This window comes from Synchiropus splendidus, chromosome 14 (assembly GCF_027744825.2).
Source record: "Synchiropus splendidus isolate RoL2022-P1 chromosome 14, RoL_Sspl_1.0, whole genome shotgun sequence".
NCBI classification, from domain to species: Eukaryota; Metazoa; Chordata; class Actinopteri; order Syngnathiformes; family Callionymidae; genus Synchiropus; species Synchiropus splendidus.
This window is the reverse complement of record NC_071347.1, coordinates 17,952,837-17,970,136: the sequence shown is the minus strand read 5'-3', so window position 1 is coordinate 17,970,136 and position 17,300 is coordinate 17,952,837. Positions and strand designations below refer to the sequence as shown.

Here is a 17,300-nt window from a genome sequence, read left to right as displayed (position 1 = left end):
GTGCTTGGACTGCGACCCCGGGTCTCAGGGCTGAGGCTTCACCTCATGCTGACTCTGAAGAGTGGAAAACTAGCACTGCCCTCCGCACATATGCATCCAGGGATGGATGTGAAACCATGGCAACGATCCAGACGGATGAACACGCTTTCTATGTGAGTAAAGTCCACTGTGGTACTGAGTTACTTATGAGAGGATTTCCTTGTGCTGCCAGGGTGGGCAAGGCGTTCACTTCGGTGGGCTGTGCCTTGGGAAGATCATGTGGTCCTGTTTGGACTTGGGAGTACCATGGGAGCTGTGGTGAAGCTAGAACACAAGCAGGTGAACTGAACTGGTTGAGTTCAGGTTGGGAACAGGTTCTTGCTGGGTATTTGGGCTTCTGTGAGTCTGAGAAACTAAGTCATCCAGGAGAGGCTCAAAGCAGAGCAGCTGCTCCTCCCAGTTGCCTCCCCAGAAGCCACTTACAGTAAGTTGCCATAGAAAGTCTTCTGGACACCTCCTGTCTATGTGGTCCCAGTATTTTTCATTAGGAAGGAGGCCCCTGGGAAGGAATCTTTAAACTAGTCTTTTGCTTCCTAGGTGGACCTTAGAAGACTTGCCGATTGCAGCGAGTACTTCCGAGCCTTAACCCTGTCGAGGATGAAGGAGATGTCAGAGAGCTTCATCTGTCTGGACCACGTGCCCTCTTCTGTGTTCCACAACCTTCTGGAGTTTTCCTTCCATGATCGCTTCATACAGCCCCAGCAGGAGGAGTTAGCAGCTCACATTCAGGTAGCAGGTATCAAATATTAGGAGTGCTCTGGATTCACTGTCTGGATCCAGGATTTTTTCGAGAGAGGTTTGCGCTCTCTGAGTGCCTTTCTAGTGTGTCTTGTGCAAAATACAGGTGAGCAGCTACCTACTTGCTAAGGACTTCCTTTCAAAGTGCTTGTCCAACTTGCTCGACACTCTTGGTCCAGAGGACTGTCTGTCCTGTCTGAGTCTGGCTCAGGAGCTGTGCTGCGAGGAACTGAAGATGACAGTCTTCACTTATCTGAGCAGGAACCTTCTGGAGCTGCAGCTCATCAGGTACATGGACAGTTCTAAAGTTGCATTGAGAACTGAGGGGCTTCTTTCCGATGTCAGGAGTCTGGATGAAGATGTGAGGCAGCAGCTGGTCCACCTGAGGGCCGAGGGCACCCCACGACTTTGCAGCCTCAGGAAGGAGAACCTGACTTCCTGGAGCGACCCAGAAACAGAAGGATCGAGGCGCATCTTCACCCTGAGAGAGTCAGAGCAGAGCACAGAGTGGTGTTCCCTCACCGAGTTTCCCTTTAGAGCGGACAAGTGGTGCTTCACTGCGGTGGTCTTGCACAACTACCTGTACATCATCGGGGGCTTTAGAGAGCGAGTGAGGCGAGGATGGGAGTTCAAGATGGCTTCCTTCAGGTACAACCCCCTCACCCACACCTGGGTCCACACGGCTCCTCTTATCAAGGTAAGATTGGATAGGACTTTTTTTAAAAACATTCAACTTTCAAGCGTTCCAATGCTCTTCAACAGCACCGCCGACATTTCAGTGCCGTGGCCTGTGACGGATGTATTTACGCGGTGGGTGGCTGGTACTTGGACTCGCTGGTAACACCTGACTCCAGCACTTCTCTGTACACAGCTGTGGAATGCTATGATCCATGGAAGGACACGTGGAGGTATGGGAATTGACTTTGAGATATTCTTTTTCATCTGTCTATTCTGAATGAACATTCTTTTTAGGTTTGTCTCTTCGCTGCCACTCACCGACTTCCAGTTCACCATGTCCATGTCCCACGATGTTCCACTGGCTGCTAGTCTAGGCCCAAAGCTCTTCGTGTTGGGGAACATTCAGCGAACTGGAGAAAAGCTGCTTCTCCAGTATGATACCCGACAAGGTTGGTGAATTTTTAAATGATATTGCTGTGGACGGTGAACATTTGTCTTGTCTTTTGCTTAGACTCTTGGACAGAGTTGCTTCCCACTCTGACCAGAACTGACGCGGACCTCCCCACTCTTTACTTGTTGGGCGTCACAGATGAGCTGCTGGTGATCGGCGGGAACAACTTCAACAATGTCCTGATATCATTTTGCGTTAAATCCCAGAAGTGGGGTCAGGTGAGAATCACTTAAAAAGCACGCTTTTTATTCGTAACCATTTCTTCTTCTTCAATCTCAGGCACGAAGAGCAACTAAAGTGTCGCTAGCTGGCCAGGGAACTGTCTCTGGTGATGAAGTCTTGATGCCAAGTATAGAGCACAACACCGCTGTCAAGCTGGATCTTCAAACTCTGGCCGTCACACCACTTCCTCTTTTACCCGTCTCTACCTGCTATGATGCAGTTTTTCACCTCTGCTTTTGATAGTAATCCTTACCGTCCATTGGGAGCCAGGTCATGGAGGACAGAGCCACGGATGCATTAGCATCAGCATAGTTAAGCACAAATCTTGACAGGTATTTCAGGGTTTCTGCCAGGATTTTTTTGGTGACAATAAAAACACTAGTTTTTAATTATGAGATATAAATCTCGCTTCAACCAGCAGCGGCCTGTCTCTTCACGTTTGTCCGGAATGTGCAACTTGAGCTCCATATTCAACGATGTTTCATTATGATGGTTCAGTGAAAAACAGGCAGAAAACTGTCATGTTCATGTCCACCTCCATGATGCGTTGTGTGTTATCAGTTTCCACTTCATTTCACATGAGAGTTCATCCTTAAAAAGAGAACATTTTTCTGAAGGCAGCTCTCATTTAAGCCGTGGTCCCGCAGAAGCAGAAACCCTGTATTTACCTGCCACTAGTTTGTACATCAAACAACAGTAGTAAAAGCCCAGAGCTTTGTGTACACATAGTTAGTGCTGCAGGCTTCGCAGTTATGATAAAATTCAGTCGACAATCCTCACTGTTTTGGGACAGAGGGAGTGAACCAGAACCAGTTAGGCTTTAACACAGCCTAAACCAGCAGCGGGCAATGTGAGGCCCTTTACTTGTGTTTATGTGACCCTCATGAGGTCAAAACTGCATACAATTTTTTTGTGATTTTTTTTTCAGTATTTATTACTAATTCAATTTTTCTTTTAAAATGTATTTATTTTAATTAGTAGTGCTCAACAGTATGTCTTCTCCTTCAAAATACATATATTATCATAACATTAAGGTCCTTCATATCCCAGATGTTCACTAAATTATGAGAACTTCAAATATTTGTGTACATTTTTAAAGCATATAATATCAGGGCATAGTCCTATTTTCAGAAATACAATTTTGCTGGCATTTGATAGGATTGTTTCGCTTCAGCCCTCTGGCTTGACGGCCTCTCACCTTTGTCACAGTATATAATGTGGCCCCATAGGAAATAAACCAGACCACTGTCAAGTAGCTAAATAAAAAGATGATAATAGCTGACACTAACTTAAGCGAAGCAGTGTGGAGCTGCATGAAAATCTGAGATTCAAAAACGGAAATGTAACTACGTGTTTCTCCTTTCTTTAACACTGTGAAAGGATTCCTCTCCAAAGAGATGTTTAATGCAGGGACTGACAAAGTGTTGGTCCCAATAATGCAACAAATATGGTGATGAAGCCCTGACTTGGCAAATGAGCTCTCCGCCTGTGATCGGTGTCCAGTTTCACAGGGAGAGAGTGAGGAGGGGAGACGGTTGTTGGGCGAAAGAGGGAGGAGGAGAAGCTCAGATCGCTACCTGTGGAAGCCACTTGAAGGGCAGACGAGTCACACAGTCTGGTTTTATATCGACACTGTCTGGAGAGTTCTTCTGACCCGGTGGATCCTTCGCAACATTGTATAGCAAAGTAAGACGTTTTCAACTTTTCTGAATGTTGAGTTAATTTTTCAAATATTACTATCAGGGTTGCAAATGATCACTAAAAGACAGATTTGGATTGAATGTTAAATGTTAATGTAAAATCTACAGTGTGATGATGGGGGCAGAGAAGTGGCATTCAGAGACACTCGTGTTCACATACACTCTGTGTTTACATTATTCCGTCTGAGTATTGCGCACATGCTCAGCCGGCACCAGGCTATATCTGGCCAATGAACTTTGTCCCACTTGGACTCCTCTGTCATATGACATGGAAAAAGTCATTCTAGAACAGTCACCCAGTCGGTCATATGCAGTCACCTTTGACCTCCTTCTACCTCAGTGTTATTGTTTGGTATTTTCCACGCTGCGTTTGATGATCGGACAGAAATTCATACCTTAAAACAATGCAGATCTATTGAAGATTGAAGATCTAGTTTAACATAAAATGACATTTCTGACTGTTTTACTTTGTCACTACTTTGCTCATTTTGAAATACACAAGTGATAGTAACACCATGTGCTCTGATAAGACGGCTGACCTTTCCCCTACTTTCCAGGGCACAGGTGACGGTGGCTACTTGAATTCAACTGCACTCGATTTTATGAAACTAATACTTTGGAAGTGTACCAAGGACAAGTGACCTCACAGAGTTTGCGATGAGCCTCATAATAATAGCATGATTCTGTTTGGTTAAGATGAGCACAGAAAAGAAACTCACAGTGACCCACAGGTGATGAATGGAGCAATCCCAGCTTGTCGTGGTGGAATGGCGACCTTTCCAGGTGTCTCCTGGCTCTTGAGCCACGTAGCTGGGACGGACTCCCATGACCTTGTAAATGAAGTTAAAAGAAAATGAATGAATAAAGTCTTCTTCTTTGTAACCGTTTGTTGCTTTGTAATATGTTTCATTCGCCAAAGTCTTTCATGAGCTATCTATAAAGGCCTGATCCCACAGTATAAAATATATTGATTGTACTGAAGCAAATGTGGCTCAGAAAATGTAATCATTTGACAGGGGTGTTTGCCATAAACTGCCATGTTTTTCACTTATTTTCAGAGACTTCCACAGACATGGCGGAGGCGCATCAGGCGGTGGGCTTCCAGTTCACCGTGCGCCCAGACGGTGTGGACCTTAAACTGAGTCAGGAGGTCATCAAAAACATTTACCTGTCAGGACTCACTGCATGGAAGAAGAAAGCCATACAATTCAAGGTACAATTACACGTTTATATAACAATAATGTGAATTAAATCAATTGTAGGTTGGCTCTGCAGCTGTTGGGATTAATATTGTGAAAACACTGTCAGAGGAGAAGGGATCAGTCACGTTGATGTCTTGCACAGAACGGCGTGTTAGCTGGAGTCTACCCAGCCAGTCCTTCCAGCTGGCTGATCGTTGTCATTGCAATGATGAGCAGCCTGTACACTCGGGTCGACCCCTCACTGGGAATGATCGACATCATAAAGGAGAACCTGCCACACAGGTAAGAAACCACTGTGCAGTAAACCACTCGAACTAAAACTCACTGTGACCATTTTTGCTTCAGGGGCTACCTGACTGTGCAGACTAGAGCCGTGCTAGGTGCTGTCTTCTTTGCAACTGGTCTGTGGCTGTTTCTGATCTACCTCCTGAGATACACCCTGAAAGCGCTGCTCTCCTACCACGGATGGATTTTTGAATCTCACGGGAAAATGAGCTCCTCAACAAAAGTGTGGCTGGTCAGTCTCCTGATCTCTTACAAGACATTCACTTCAGCGTGTTACTTTGAATCCTGAATGTTTGGTGTCTTCAGAGTCTTGTGAAGATGTTCTCCGGACGAAGGCCACTGCTTTATAGCTTCCAGGCCTCACTACCTAGACTTCCTGTTCCCAGTGTGGACGACACAATTGACAGGGTGTGTATTAAACAATAATGCTCTCATGACACAGAATATTTTGGGTTTTAGAACAGTTCGATCAAAGTGGCAGCTCCCATTTTCGATTCAACTATAAGTACTGTTATTGAAAGCAGGAGTGGGCAATAAGATTTAATAACAAGGCACGTCACTGGACCTGTGGTGACCAAAAGATGAGACAGAAAAATGGCGCCCTATGTGAAGTAAAGATGTTTCAAACAGTGATATAATATTTGCCACAAAAAGCCACATTTTTCAATTTGAATGAATTTGGTATTTGGTTTACTTTGCATCAGTTTGACAATAGCACAATAAATCAGGATGGTGGCTATATTCAAGTTTTTATATCACCTTATTAAAACTAAAGCTCTTTTAATGTCTTGAAAATATTTGTACAAGAATTTCAATTTTATAAGAATTTCAAGTCCATTCAGAGTAGTGGAAACCCTGGCCATTGTGTAGCGAAAAACATCCCTGAACAATATATATTATTTAAAGGGACCAATAAAAAAGGATTATTGTTGAAAGCTAGGACAGTTTAGATGGTTGAACAAAAAGTGAGAGCGTTATAGTTTCACAAGGCAAAAATATGACGAACATTTTCTTCTGTTATACCTGGTTACTGCCCTGTTATGTCTGTTTCTTGACTTCAAAACAGTGGCCTTAAAATATACAAATTAGTAATTAAAAAAATATATCCAAATAATGTATCATTTCACTTAATCAACTTACTGGAGCTGTTTTTGGTCGATCTATTTCATTTTCAGGTTTGATGATGGGTCTGTCGGCAGCATCCCAGTCTCCCACAATGCACTGCGCTGTGTCGTAAAACTGCCGCGAAATATCTAAAAGTACAACAAGGAGCAAAATCGATGCATTCACGAACCTGAAATAGTTTCACTCCACTCAGGAAACAATTACTTTTTGTCACTGAAATCTATCAAGGCGGCATTTTTTGGAATTTAAATCACTAACTTTAGCATGGCTAACTCTCATTTTTACACGGTGTGGTCTCTAACACGATACGTAGATCAGGTATTCTGTTTGTGCCATTTTTATTTTTTGTATCGCTGTCCTCTCTATATTCTGTAAAACGCAATTTACTCACTTTATTGTACACGTTGTTGCGACAGTACCTTGAGTCGGTGCGCCCCCTGTTGGACGATAAACAGTACAGCCAGATGGAGATGTTGGCGAAGGAATTTCAAGACAAAGAAGCGGCTCAGCTCCAGCGATATTTAATCTTGAAATCATGGTGGGCGACCAACTACGTGAGTATTGCCGTTAAGACCCCAGCGTTTTGCAGCCAGTCACTGACGTGTTGTGATTGACAGGTGAGTGACTGGTGGGAGGAGTTCATCTACCTGAGGGGCCGCAGTCCCATCATGGTCAACAGTAATTTCTATATCATGGTAGGACACGTTTTGTTGTGTCAAAAAGTTAAATACATGACTTATATTGGTGCCTCACTGTCCGGTACCCAAAAATGTTTTGGTATCCAATCGTAAAATCCGTATATGAAGGTGGTCTGGCTTGGATTCTGGTCAGATGAGTTGGTTGTGCAAAGGTACAAAATATTTTCACCTTGGCACAAGTGACAACAGAAACAAATCTGTGGCAACAATATTTTAGTGACACTTGCAAGGTTGTAGTAGCTATGGATCTTTAATTAATTTTCGCTTTTATTTTGTTTAGAATTTTTGTCTTTCAAATTCAGTTAGTTTTATTTGATTTTTAGACGGGGTTGGCTCATTTCAGTTCAGTTTTAGTGTTAGTTTTAGTGTTTATTTTTCTTCAATATATGTACAGTGGTACCTCGGTTCTCCGTTCCAGACAGCCGTTCGAGAAGCGATTTGTTCGAAATCTGAATGGATTTTTCCCATTACAATGAATGGAAAAAGAAAGAATGTGTTCCAAGCCTTAAAATAGTCTTTTGTGGGAGTGAATGTAGAGTGTCTGCTGCAGGTGGCTGTTCCTCTATGTGTGTGGCCGCTGCATGTGGGAGGGGTTGCCGAGTGAGTGACGTCTCTCCAGAAGTTTTTTTTAAATCATCTCAAAATACATTCAGACGAAAACAATTTTGCTGTACTTCGAGTTCATTTCGAATAGTTTTGTCAACAAACAATCCTTTTTATTTTATTTTAGAAAATTATTCTTTTTTTTCGTTAGATTTCGTTCACTATAATATCCTTGGACCCTAATTCAAATGTTTTGCACGTGGTTATTATTAGTTATAATGAGACCGTAAAACTTCTCTTCCTCTTTGAGACCTGTCGACACTTGTGGTCAGACGTTTTCTAACTTTGGGAAACTCTGCTCCTTGTGAGGAGGATTTTCTTTAATAAACAATTGAAGGCGTTTCTGTTTATTTAGTTTACAAGACCTTACAGTTTACAAGACCAAGTTATTTGGCAGATACCAGATGATCCATCAATAAATGTCCATACTATTTTTGATCCTGAGAGTCAGTTGGAACCTAAAATAGCTCACAGGAAAAATGTTAACTCTGGTGCGTGCTCATTACAACAACAAAATCCTTCTTTCTCCATCGTCTGGTGACAGTCAGTCTTACTATAATTGCAATATTCTATACGTGTAATTGTCTTCTGCTCCCATATAAAGTACAACAGATATTGTTGAAAAATGTTTTGAATTCCCAGGACCTCTTATACGTGACACCAACACACCGTCAAGCTGCTCGGGCAGGAAATGTGGTCCACGCAATGCTGCAGTACAGACGGAAGCTGGAGCGCGGAGAACATGCGCCGGTAATGGCTTCTACTGGTAACTAGATGAATCCCTTTCACCCTCCTTCACTGACTCCGGCTGCTCTGCTCTCAGCTGAGAGCTTTGGGGACTGTACCCATGTGTTCCACCCAAATGGAGAGAATGTTTAACACCACCCGCATCCCTGGTATAGAGACAGGTGAGCTCCAAGTGATATTATGATCCAGATGGCAAAATAGCAGCTAAGAAAACCCTCCTCCTCGTAGATATTTTGCAGCACCTGACTGACCGGAAGCACCTGGTGGTCTACCACAAGGGCCGGTTCTTCCAGCTCTGGCTGTACACTGGAGGCCGGCACCTATTGCCCAGTGAACTCGAAGTCCAGTTCCAGCGGATCCTCAGCGATGCATCGGAGCCGTTGCCTGGAGAGTTGAAACTCGCCGCTCTGACAGCAGGAAACAGGTAACGCCTCGCTCATCCTCCAAATCACACCAGATAGAATAAATGCAGTGACGTTTCAGGGTTCCTTGGGCACAAGCGCGGATCAAGTACTTCAGCCAGGGAGCAAACAAAGTCTCCCTGGATGTGATCGAGTCTGCAGCCTTCTTCCTGGCCCTCGACGATGAGCCGCAGGGTTATGATGTTGCCAAGTCCAACTCTCTTGATGGTTACGCCAAGTCACTGCTGCATGGGAAATGTTACGACAGGTATTGAATTGGAAGATTGAAGTGGTTGGAATAGTTTAAAAATCTACTCCTCCAACAGGTGGTTCGACAAGTCCTTCTGCCTCATTTCATACCCGAACGGGAAAATGGGTGTGAACGTGGAACATTCGTGGGCAGATGCGCCAATTGTTGGGCACATGTGGGAGGTAGTCGACCAGTGTTCAGTGTGAAGGCACAATGTTTGACTTTAAGCTGAACTTCTCTGTGCGTAGTATGTGCTTGCCACCGATTGTTTCCACCTGGGCTACACAGAGGAAGGACACTGCAAAGGAGACGTGACCAAGGGTCTTCCTTACCCAACTAGACTGCAGTGGCACATTCCAAAGGAGGTAGAGTCTATTCAAAGTAGCACCATGTGTCGCGTATTCAAGTGCGTGTGTGTACTTGCTCCTCAGTGCCAAAGCGCCATCGAGACGTCGTACCTCTCCGCCAAGCAGATCGCAGATGACGTCGACTTCCACGGCTGCCTCTTTACCGAGTTTGGAAAAGGCCTTATCAAGAAGTGCAGGACGAGTCCAGATGCTTTTATTCAACTGGCCCTGCAGCTGGCCCAGTTCAGGGTGAGCACCAGCGCACAGTCTTATCACTGCGGGACTCAGAACTGGGGCTGCAACTAACAATGATTTTCATCGTCGACTAATCTATTCATTATTTTTTTGATGTGTCGACGCAATCGCGATTACCTTTGTTTGGACCTATTTTCATTTTCTGTTTAACCTAAAGTAGCTTAAATCATCTCACTGTGATACTCCGACACTATACATTATTAAACAAGTAAATGAAAATAATGACACATAATCCAGGAACATGTATTGACCCTGTGAAGCACCAAGCATAAAACAGTTGACAGACAGCCCCATCATAATTTCTCTCAATCCTTACTCAGAACGTTTTGTTCCACAGGATCAGGGTGAGTTTTGTCTCACGTACGAGTCGTCGATGACCCGAATGTTCCGAGACGGTCGGACGGAGACAGTCCGATCCTGTACGTCCGAAGCGGTCGCCTTTGTCAGAGCCATGGAGGACGCCAGTGCCCCGGTAAGACATGCAGCGATCAGATGAATGTCGTGAGCGACAGTCCTTCAGGAAAAAAGTTACTTTGCTGCCTTGTGGAAGCAAAGACATACTTAATATTTGGACATACTTCATTATATTCAGTATTTTGGTGTTATTGTAGTTAGGCCTGTGTACTGGCAGGTATTTTGCGACACGATACGCATCCCGATACAGAATACGATACATTACGATATATTGCGATACTGTATAGTCAGCAATATATTGTACTGAGAACCATCATTTTTACAGAGAAAATGACATAACGCAATACAATATTATGCGCATGATGACGAGTGTATTGTTATGACTGTCCAGTTAGGCTTTAAGTTAAATTTTGCAGAATGAATCACTCAATCAACAAAGTAACTCCAGCGTATAAGACCGTCACGTCACGGATGCAGCAGTATATTCAAGTATCTATGGATTAAATATCCTAGCCCACAGTATTTCAAGACAGTATTTCAAAGTCAACTATTGTGATATTTCAGCAAATATTACACCCCGAATTGTAGTTGAGGTGTAGTCCTTGTTTAGTGCCATTGAGCAATACGCTTCAATGAAGATTTGCTTTTTGGTCTTGTGGGAGGATCGCAAAGAATGAGAGTCATGGAGAGGAGGGAAGGACTACATTCGTTGACAGTTGCGGCATCATCTTTAGCATCATTTGAACTTTAAAATAGAGAGCTGCGTGTGCAACGTCATTCCCAGTCTGACTTCCTGCCTCCATGAAGTGAACCTGAGACCATGGTCCTCAAGAACTAAATTAGACGTAATGTATTTTCAAACTATGAAACCAGTAACTGCTTCAATTTGAGTACTTGAATTGACATGACATGGTTGAAAGGTCAACGTTCACGTACGACTATCTGGTGTATCCCATTTCAGAAGGAGCAGAAACTTGCCCTGTTTCGAAAAGCAGCAGACAAGCATCAGAACATGTATCGTCTGGCCATGACTGGGTCTGGTATCGACAGGCACCTCTTCTGTCTCTACATCATGTCCAAATATCTCTGCGTGGACTCTCCGTTTCTGAAGCAGGTCAGAACCGCAGTTTGCAGTTCCTCACAGGTCTTCCCTTCTGTAACAGTGCGTGTCCTCCAGGTTCTTTCAGAACCTTGGAAGTTGTCCACCAGCCAGACGCCTCAGCAGCAGCTCAACCTAGTTGACATCAACAAGTTTCCCAAATACGTCAGTTCTGGTGGCGGATTCGGCCCAGTGAGTTGAAGCACCTGACGGCACTTCCTCGTCCTTAATAGTCATGACTGTCCTCCCTCGATCTCTCAGGTTGCCGATGATGGTTACGGAGTGTCTTACATCATTGTTGGTGAGAACCTCATCACATTCCACATCTCCAGCAAGTTCTCCAGTCCAGATACCGTAAGAGATGAAACCCGAATGACCTTGAATACACAAGGTATCTATCTCACTCATGTATGCTTCCACCTTTCCCATCATCAGAACTCCTTCAGGTTTGGCCAAAACATTCGGAAGGCCATGACCGACATCCAGGCACTTTTCAAATCGAGCGAGTCGACAGTTCAAAATGGGCTGAAAGTTCCACTGGAAAATGGGAAGAAGCATGAATAACATTCATTCATGGCTGTCTCATTTAGCAGGGCTCCATTTTTAGCACTGGTCACATGACTTTTGTCATGCAACACATTGGAAAAGGGACACGTCCCTTTTAAAAATGGCTTCGCTTTTGGTTAATTTTATGGGACCACATTAGTACCAGTTATTGGAACTGATTGAGACTCCATCAGAATATTTCAAAATACGAAAACTATATGAATGAAGTAAAAAAAGATATAGATTAAAAAATAGAAAGTGTCAATACGACACAGAGGATCTTGTTACTTCTCTAATGTATTAAGTTATGAAGGAGAGTGCTCCAGTAATATTAATAATATTGTGAATATGTGAATATTACACTTGTAAATACTTTGATTTTGTGCAAGTATTTATTCCTTTTTCTTTTTTTGTGTCATCAAATATGTAAAATCGGTCAGCTGGTCACCAATACTGTCCTACCAGGCAACACAGTTATCAGGAGAGCAAGTCAATGAGACAAACAACTACTTTAAGGACGTTCTTTATTTTCGGAGGTTGTCTCGAGGTTACTTGTCATCCCAAATATCACATGACAGCTCATCTTTCACAACTTGTATTTGAGGTCAAATTTCTGACATGATGACGTCGACCGCCGATCAGCTCTTGAGTGCAAACTACTGGTTTCCAAAAAGAGGACAGACAGTTAGAAAAATGAAATCTCCAGCTGGAATATTCTATTTCAGCATAATGGTTTCGCTTTGATCGGTGACACAGCAGCGAGCAAAACAGTCTTCTACGTGATTATTTATTAGTTGAAGTGAACTCAATACAAAAAATAAGTAAAAAAAAAAGAAAACAATCCGTGTGGTCACTCGTCTTCCTTCAAGGCATCAGTTACATGGGTCAACTAAAACCAGACTGTACAACTTGAACAGAAAAAAGCCAAAGACAGAGATGTGGTCACTCCCTCGCCAGCAGCTGCCTCCCACTCAAGCACTTTTTACAACAGAATAAAAAGACACAAATGGATGGAGTTTTGCACATTTTCTTACCAATTGTTTTATTGGGGAACTGCGGGATGAGTCTTTCGAGCGATGTGGGCCACACCTGCGTGCAGAGCAGTTTTTTTTTTCCATGATAATTGACAACAATCCAGTCTTCTCCGTGTGCATGCTGGTCTTCACTTATGCTGCACTTTGACTCTGGGATGGATCACAGTTTGTCTAAAATCACTCAGCAGAGCTCTTGGCAATGCAGGACTGGAGGATTAGGAAGTTGCACCGGGCGTCGGGTTGACATTCTGGGTTGCTGCTTGCGGCGCCACCTCTATGATCCGAGGCTTGTCGATGATGCGAGCCGTACGGTTGCCCTTCTCTACAATCCCAATGATCCAGGCTTGGTGGCCCTCGCCGTATTTTGGAGACTTGATCTCGGCGCAGAAGCGTGCGGCTTGTTCGCGAGGAAGGCAGATGAGCAAACCACCTGCGAATAAAAGCACACGTTGATTCAGAAACCAGCTGAAGATGAGCTCTGCTGACTCTAAGAACTGTCCAATTCCGACTCTGCTCTTCACTGCGCTTTGCTGCTGCGGTTGCAACAAAGTTGAACCATCATCTCTGACTGACGCTCGACTACTCTCCACTTATGTTCTGACTGTTCCTCTGCCAAGACAAGACCAACACACGCACTGACGCTCTCGTGACTATCCAAGGACGACTGTGTCAAACAAGGTGCCGCTCACACACCTGATGTTTCCGGACAGGTGCCGTGCATGAGTCCAAACATATTCCCACAGGCCTTGGAAACGGCGGCCATCTTGGCGAGCACTGGAAGGTTGTGGATGACGAAGGAGACTTCACTGCGTTGTTGCCGTGCGAGAGTCTGAGCGTGACCCAGGATTCCAAATCCTGTGATGTCTGTGGCTGCGTGAGCGTTGAAGGTGTGCATGAGGCTTGCCGCTACCAGAGGGAGACAAAGAAACTGTTTTTCCCCAAACAAAGACATCTTTACACAGCAACCCTTCAACCATCGTGTACCTGTTCTGTTGAGGCGGGCCATGTTCATCATTGCTTCATGATAGGCCAGCTCCACATCCTCCTGCGTCACCACCAACTTGATCTTATTCCATTTCTCTGGCTGCAAAACCAAAGCTATTAGCATCAACGTCATGGCTCAAGATCATCCAGAGGGAAATGCAACATACAATATCAAGCCACTGATGAACTGCAACAGCAACTTGTGTTCCTAATGGTTTGGTCAACACCAACACGTCTCCTGGAACTGCATTGTCTGGCCTGTGGAGAGAGAGAAGATCAGAGTGAAGCGTAGAGTGGACGTGTGGAGTCTCACCACCAGAACTCTCTTACATGATGAATTCGTTGGGCTGACACACCGTTGTCGCGACTCCCCCCATCACCACCCAGGGGTTCAAAACCGTCTGTCCTCCTGTTACTGAAGTACCTGCCTCCTCTGAAGCATCTTTAAATCCCTGGATGATCATGGGCATGACTTTATCTCTCTCCTGTGAACAAAGCACTTGTGTCATTCTTTGAAACAACTTCTTTGCTTCAATTACCTGCTTACCTTCTCAGACATTTTGTTGCTGACCCCCAAGAGCATTAAAAGGTTATCACATTCGGTCACTCCCATGGCGTACAGGTCACTTAGAACATTGGCACACGCGATTCGCCCCTAGGAAAGGTCAGTCAGAAATCTTTTCAGCACGAGACACAAGGCAGGTCACACAATCTCGACTCTGGTCACAGAAATATGTGTGCAGAGTAGAGGTGGGCCTCATTTTTGGAGCTTGGTTTTTAGAAATATATCTTCAGGTCAAAGATTACAAAGAAGAGGGTGCCACCAAGTGGACTGTTTCTTGAAGCTTTGTCAGCCCATTGCAGCTGACTCTAAGTTGCACAAGAAGTAAACAACCAACTACAACGCCCCCTACAGGCCAACAATGTAGACAAGCACGATGACGTTCTTTTTTTGTCAGTCTGTGAAGGAGTGCAATGGATTTCTACAGAGCCCTGGAAGTGACATGCATGTGTTTATTTTTTGGATGTGACATGCATGACTTTATTTTTTTTAATCCTGAGATAATAGTTATCTCGTGATAATTTTTATCTTGAGATAATATTTATCTCGGGATAAAATAAAAAAAAAGTCATGCATGCCAATTCCAGGGCTGCGTAATACAGTACATATAGCTTAGCCACATACGGTATGGTATTATTTTGAGGAGAAGGCACTTGATCAGAGTGTTAAAAGCGCAGCAACTTTGCCATTGTCTGACTTGCAGACAACTTCGACGAACAGTTACGAAGCCAAGAGAGCGGTTACGGGTGAATGTATACAAAATGCTTTGCCAGTTACACATGCTCTGACATTTACGAATGTATCTTGAGATAAAAATTATCTCAAGATAACTTATCTCGGGATAATAATTTGTATCTTGAGATAACATTTATCTCAAGAAAAAAAAATAAATCATGCATATCACATCCAGGGCTCTGTAGATTTATCTTTTCATCATACAAAAAGAGATTTAAGCACCTCGGAATGTAATTCTTGAACACAAACATCATCACATAATATCAGAAAATAATGCAAAAATGCAAGAGGGTTCATACCATCATGTAAGGGTCATCCACAATTGGATAGATGTAATCTGTTGTCTGGACGAGTGAAAGGCCACCGTGTCTTAATGGGATTACACATGTGTCCATGCCTATGCCTGTAAAAATGTGAAGCATTATTCCACTGTTTTCAACCATAAATATTGAAGTTCAGGACATAAAGCATTTCAGACCTAATCGGGGCATTACTGCTCCAAGGAACTGTTCATCTTCTTGATAGTGGTTCTCCTGCAGGGTTTCTAGCAGCTTCTCTAAAACCTCTTGAGGCACCTGTGGTCAAGAATGGACCATGTGGTCAGCCGACACTCAAATTGGTTTGACAACCATCAGTGGGGAGGGGAAACCAACCTTGCAGCCTGTGCCTTTGAGCTCAGCAAAGCGTGTGAGCCTGAAGTTCTTGTCAAGCTCATAGCTTTCAGGGTTAAAAGCTTCCCTCACCGACATGTCTGGAGAAACGCTGGCGCCTGACCGCTGCAAACACAACAGATGGTCAGTGCAGACGTAAAGAAACACAGTTGTTGTAAAGATGGTGACGATTTCTACTGTTCTTAGCTGCAACTATTAAAAATAACTACTGTTGTAACTACTTAAGAGGAAAAAAATCTAATTTAATATTCACTGTGATAATCACATTTTAATACCTGACAGCAGAATGATCAAATTTAAGCTTAAACATCCCGGTGGAGGCGCTCAGTGATAGGTCAACTCTTCAGTAGACGGGACAAGTTTCTAGACACGTCAAGACAAGTTTAATTTACTGAAATTTTCCACCCATCAGCACAATTTGTTTCCTTCATCATGGATGTTTCTGCTTTGGCATCACAATATATAATGTGGTGCACCTGGAATTGTTGCACTGAATAATCTTCCCTGAAAATGTATAAATTATATATTACACTTCTTAATTATGAATTAAAAAAAAATCCCAAAATATTGAAAGTGATTCTATCAGTAGTTTGAATTAGACGTATTTTTTAAATAGGTCTTTCAACTCAATACTGAGCTATATCAACCTGCAAAAAGAAAACACCTCATAGCGACCTCCTTTTGTTGATGTCCAAGTTATAACCCCACATATGGGCGCTATTATAACTCTTTATTAGAACTACCTACAGCTGTTGAACATCATATTTAATCTGTGGACAAGTGTGTCGTTTCGGGACTCACACTAAACTCATGGTTACTGATTCAATTGAGCCCGTTCTCACCGAGGGCCTCGCTGTTTGGAAAAGGGGGAGTGTTCAAGGCATCACATTGCCGAGTTCATTCAACCCTCAACACCTGCCAGCAAATATGTTTGCGACACACCAATCTGCTTGCGGATCACTTTATTGTCAAGTCCTCACGCATGTAACACGCCAGACAATCCCGATCGAAGGGCACAAACACAAGTGTGTTTACGTTGTCACAATGTTATTTCCGCGCTAGCATTTGCTAACCACCGCCGACTCGTGAGCATCACTAGAGCAGGTCAACAAAGAGGCGACTGGGTTTGGAAGCGCTGCGTTCCATTGACGCACAAATGGTGAACTACGAAGTTCACGTCGACAACACGCATGTGAACCACAACGCCGACTGGCCGCACATGTTCAGGTAAAAAGTTATCGTAAAGCGTCGAACAAAAATGTCGGCGGGGAAAAAATTAACCCTTTGCTGGCCGCCGCCATGCGATGTGTGCAACATCAGCGCTAATAAGATCCAAACAGCACAGAGAGAGCGAGTTGTGCGACATTTGTAATGGCATGATGCAACAAGGGCGTTTATAACCACACTCTATGCAATTTAAGGGCCAAAGTGGAGTTATATTCGTGCAACATTTCCCCTTTAATTGCTCCTTACCAGCTTCAGTCAGCGGTGGATCCCAACACAAGAGCGGGGAC

The 17,300-nt window shown here is 43.8% G+C and overlaps 4 protein-coding genes across 14 annotated transcripts in view; 2 read left to right on the top strand and 2 right to left on the bottom strand.

Annotated features, from left to right (window-relative positions):
- LOC128770602 (zona pellucida sperm-binding protein 3-like) overlaps positions 1–6,499 on the bottom strand; it is a 24,039-nt gene extending 17,540 nt beyond the window's left edge. For 4 of the 6 annotated variants that reach the window (XM_053885260.1, XM_053885258.1, XM_053885261.1 and 1 more), the window contains exons 1-2: positions 6,456–6,499; positions 4,548–4,658 (exon numbers count right to left, since the gene is read on the bottom strand). The gene's annotated coding sequence lies outside the window, so the exon portion shown is untranslated. The remainder of the gene's footprint in view (positions 1–4,547; positions 4,659–6,455) is intronic. The other 2 variants (XM_053885257.1, XM_053885255.1) reach the window with 2 other exon arrangements.
- Positions 286–2,634, top strand: LOC128771400 (kelch-like protein 42). The gene is made up of 8 exons (XM_053886820.1): positions 286–318; positions 577–768; positions 884–1,065; positions 1,123–1,474; positions 1,540–1,685; positions 1,750–1,904; positions 1,967–2,124; positions 2,186–2,634. Exons 1-8 carry the CDS (start codon positions 286–288, stop codon positions 2,366–2,368), a joined length of 1,401 nt encoding a protein of 466 aa, XP_053742795.1. The 3' UTR covers positions 2,369–2,634.
- On the top strand, positions 4,756–12,961 carry cpt1b (carnitine palmitoyltransferase 1B (muscle)). Of its 2 annotated transcripts, XM_053885248.1 has the most exons (18): positions 4,759–5,041; positions 5,173–5,312; positions 5,376–5,547; positions 5,622–5,723; positions 6,857–6,994; positions 7,058–7,135; positions 8,384–8,491; positions 8,565–8,649; positions 8,717–8,912; positions 8,972–9,157; positions 9,216–9,321; positions 9,388–9,504; positions 9,571–9,735; positions 10,079–10,213; positions 11,117–11,269; positions 11,333–11,446; positions 11,516–11,608; positions 11,690–12,954. In XM_053885248.1, exons 1-18 carry the CDS (start codon positions 4,814–4,816, stop codon positions 11,816–11,818), a joined length of 2,445 nt encoding a protein of 814 aa, XP_053741223.1. In that variant the 5' UTR covers positions 4,759–4,813; the 3' UTR covers positions 11,819–12,954. The 2 variants fall into 2 exon arrangements, with proteins under 2 accessions (XP_053741221.1, XP_053741223.1); XM_053885246.1 differs by having other exon boundaries at positions 4,756–5,041; positions 11,516–12,961.
- On the bottom strand, positions 12,322–17,300 carry sephs1 (selenophosphate synthetase 1). 5 transcript variants are annotated; one of them, XM_053885265.1, is made up of 10 exons: positions 17,260–17,300; positions 15,769–15,891; positions 15,594–15,690; positions 15,415–15,518; positions 14,366–14,473; positions 14,149–14,303; positions 13,986–14,076; positions 13,819–13,918; positions 13,528–13,740; positions 12,322–13,264 (listed from the first exon to the last, which is right to left on the bottom strand). In XM_053885265.1, the coding sequence occupies exons 2-10, from the start codon at positions 15,862–15,864 to the stop codon at positions 13,050–13,052; spliced, it is 1,179 nt and encodes a 392-aa protein (XP_053741240.1). In that variant the 5' UTR covers positions 15,865–15,891; positions 17,260–17,300; the 3' UTR covers positions 12,322–13,049. The 5 variants fall into 5 exon arrangements, with proteins under 5 accessions (XP_053741240.1, XP_053741239.1, XP_053741242.1 ...); XM_053885264.1 differs by lacking the exon at positions 17,260–17,300 and adding an exon at positions 16,062–17,257; XM_053885267.1 differs by lacking the exon at positions 17,260–17,300 and adding an exon at positions 16,629–17,257.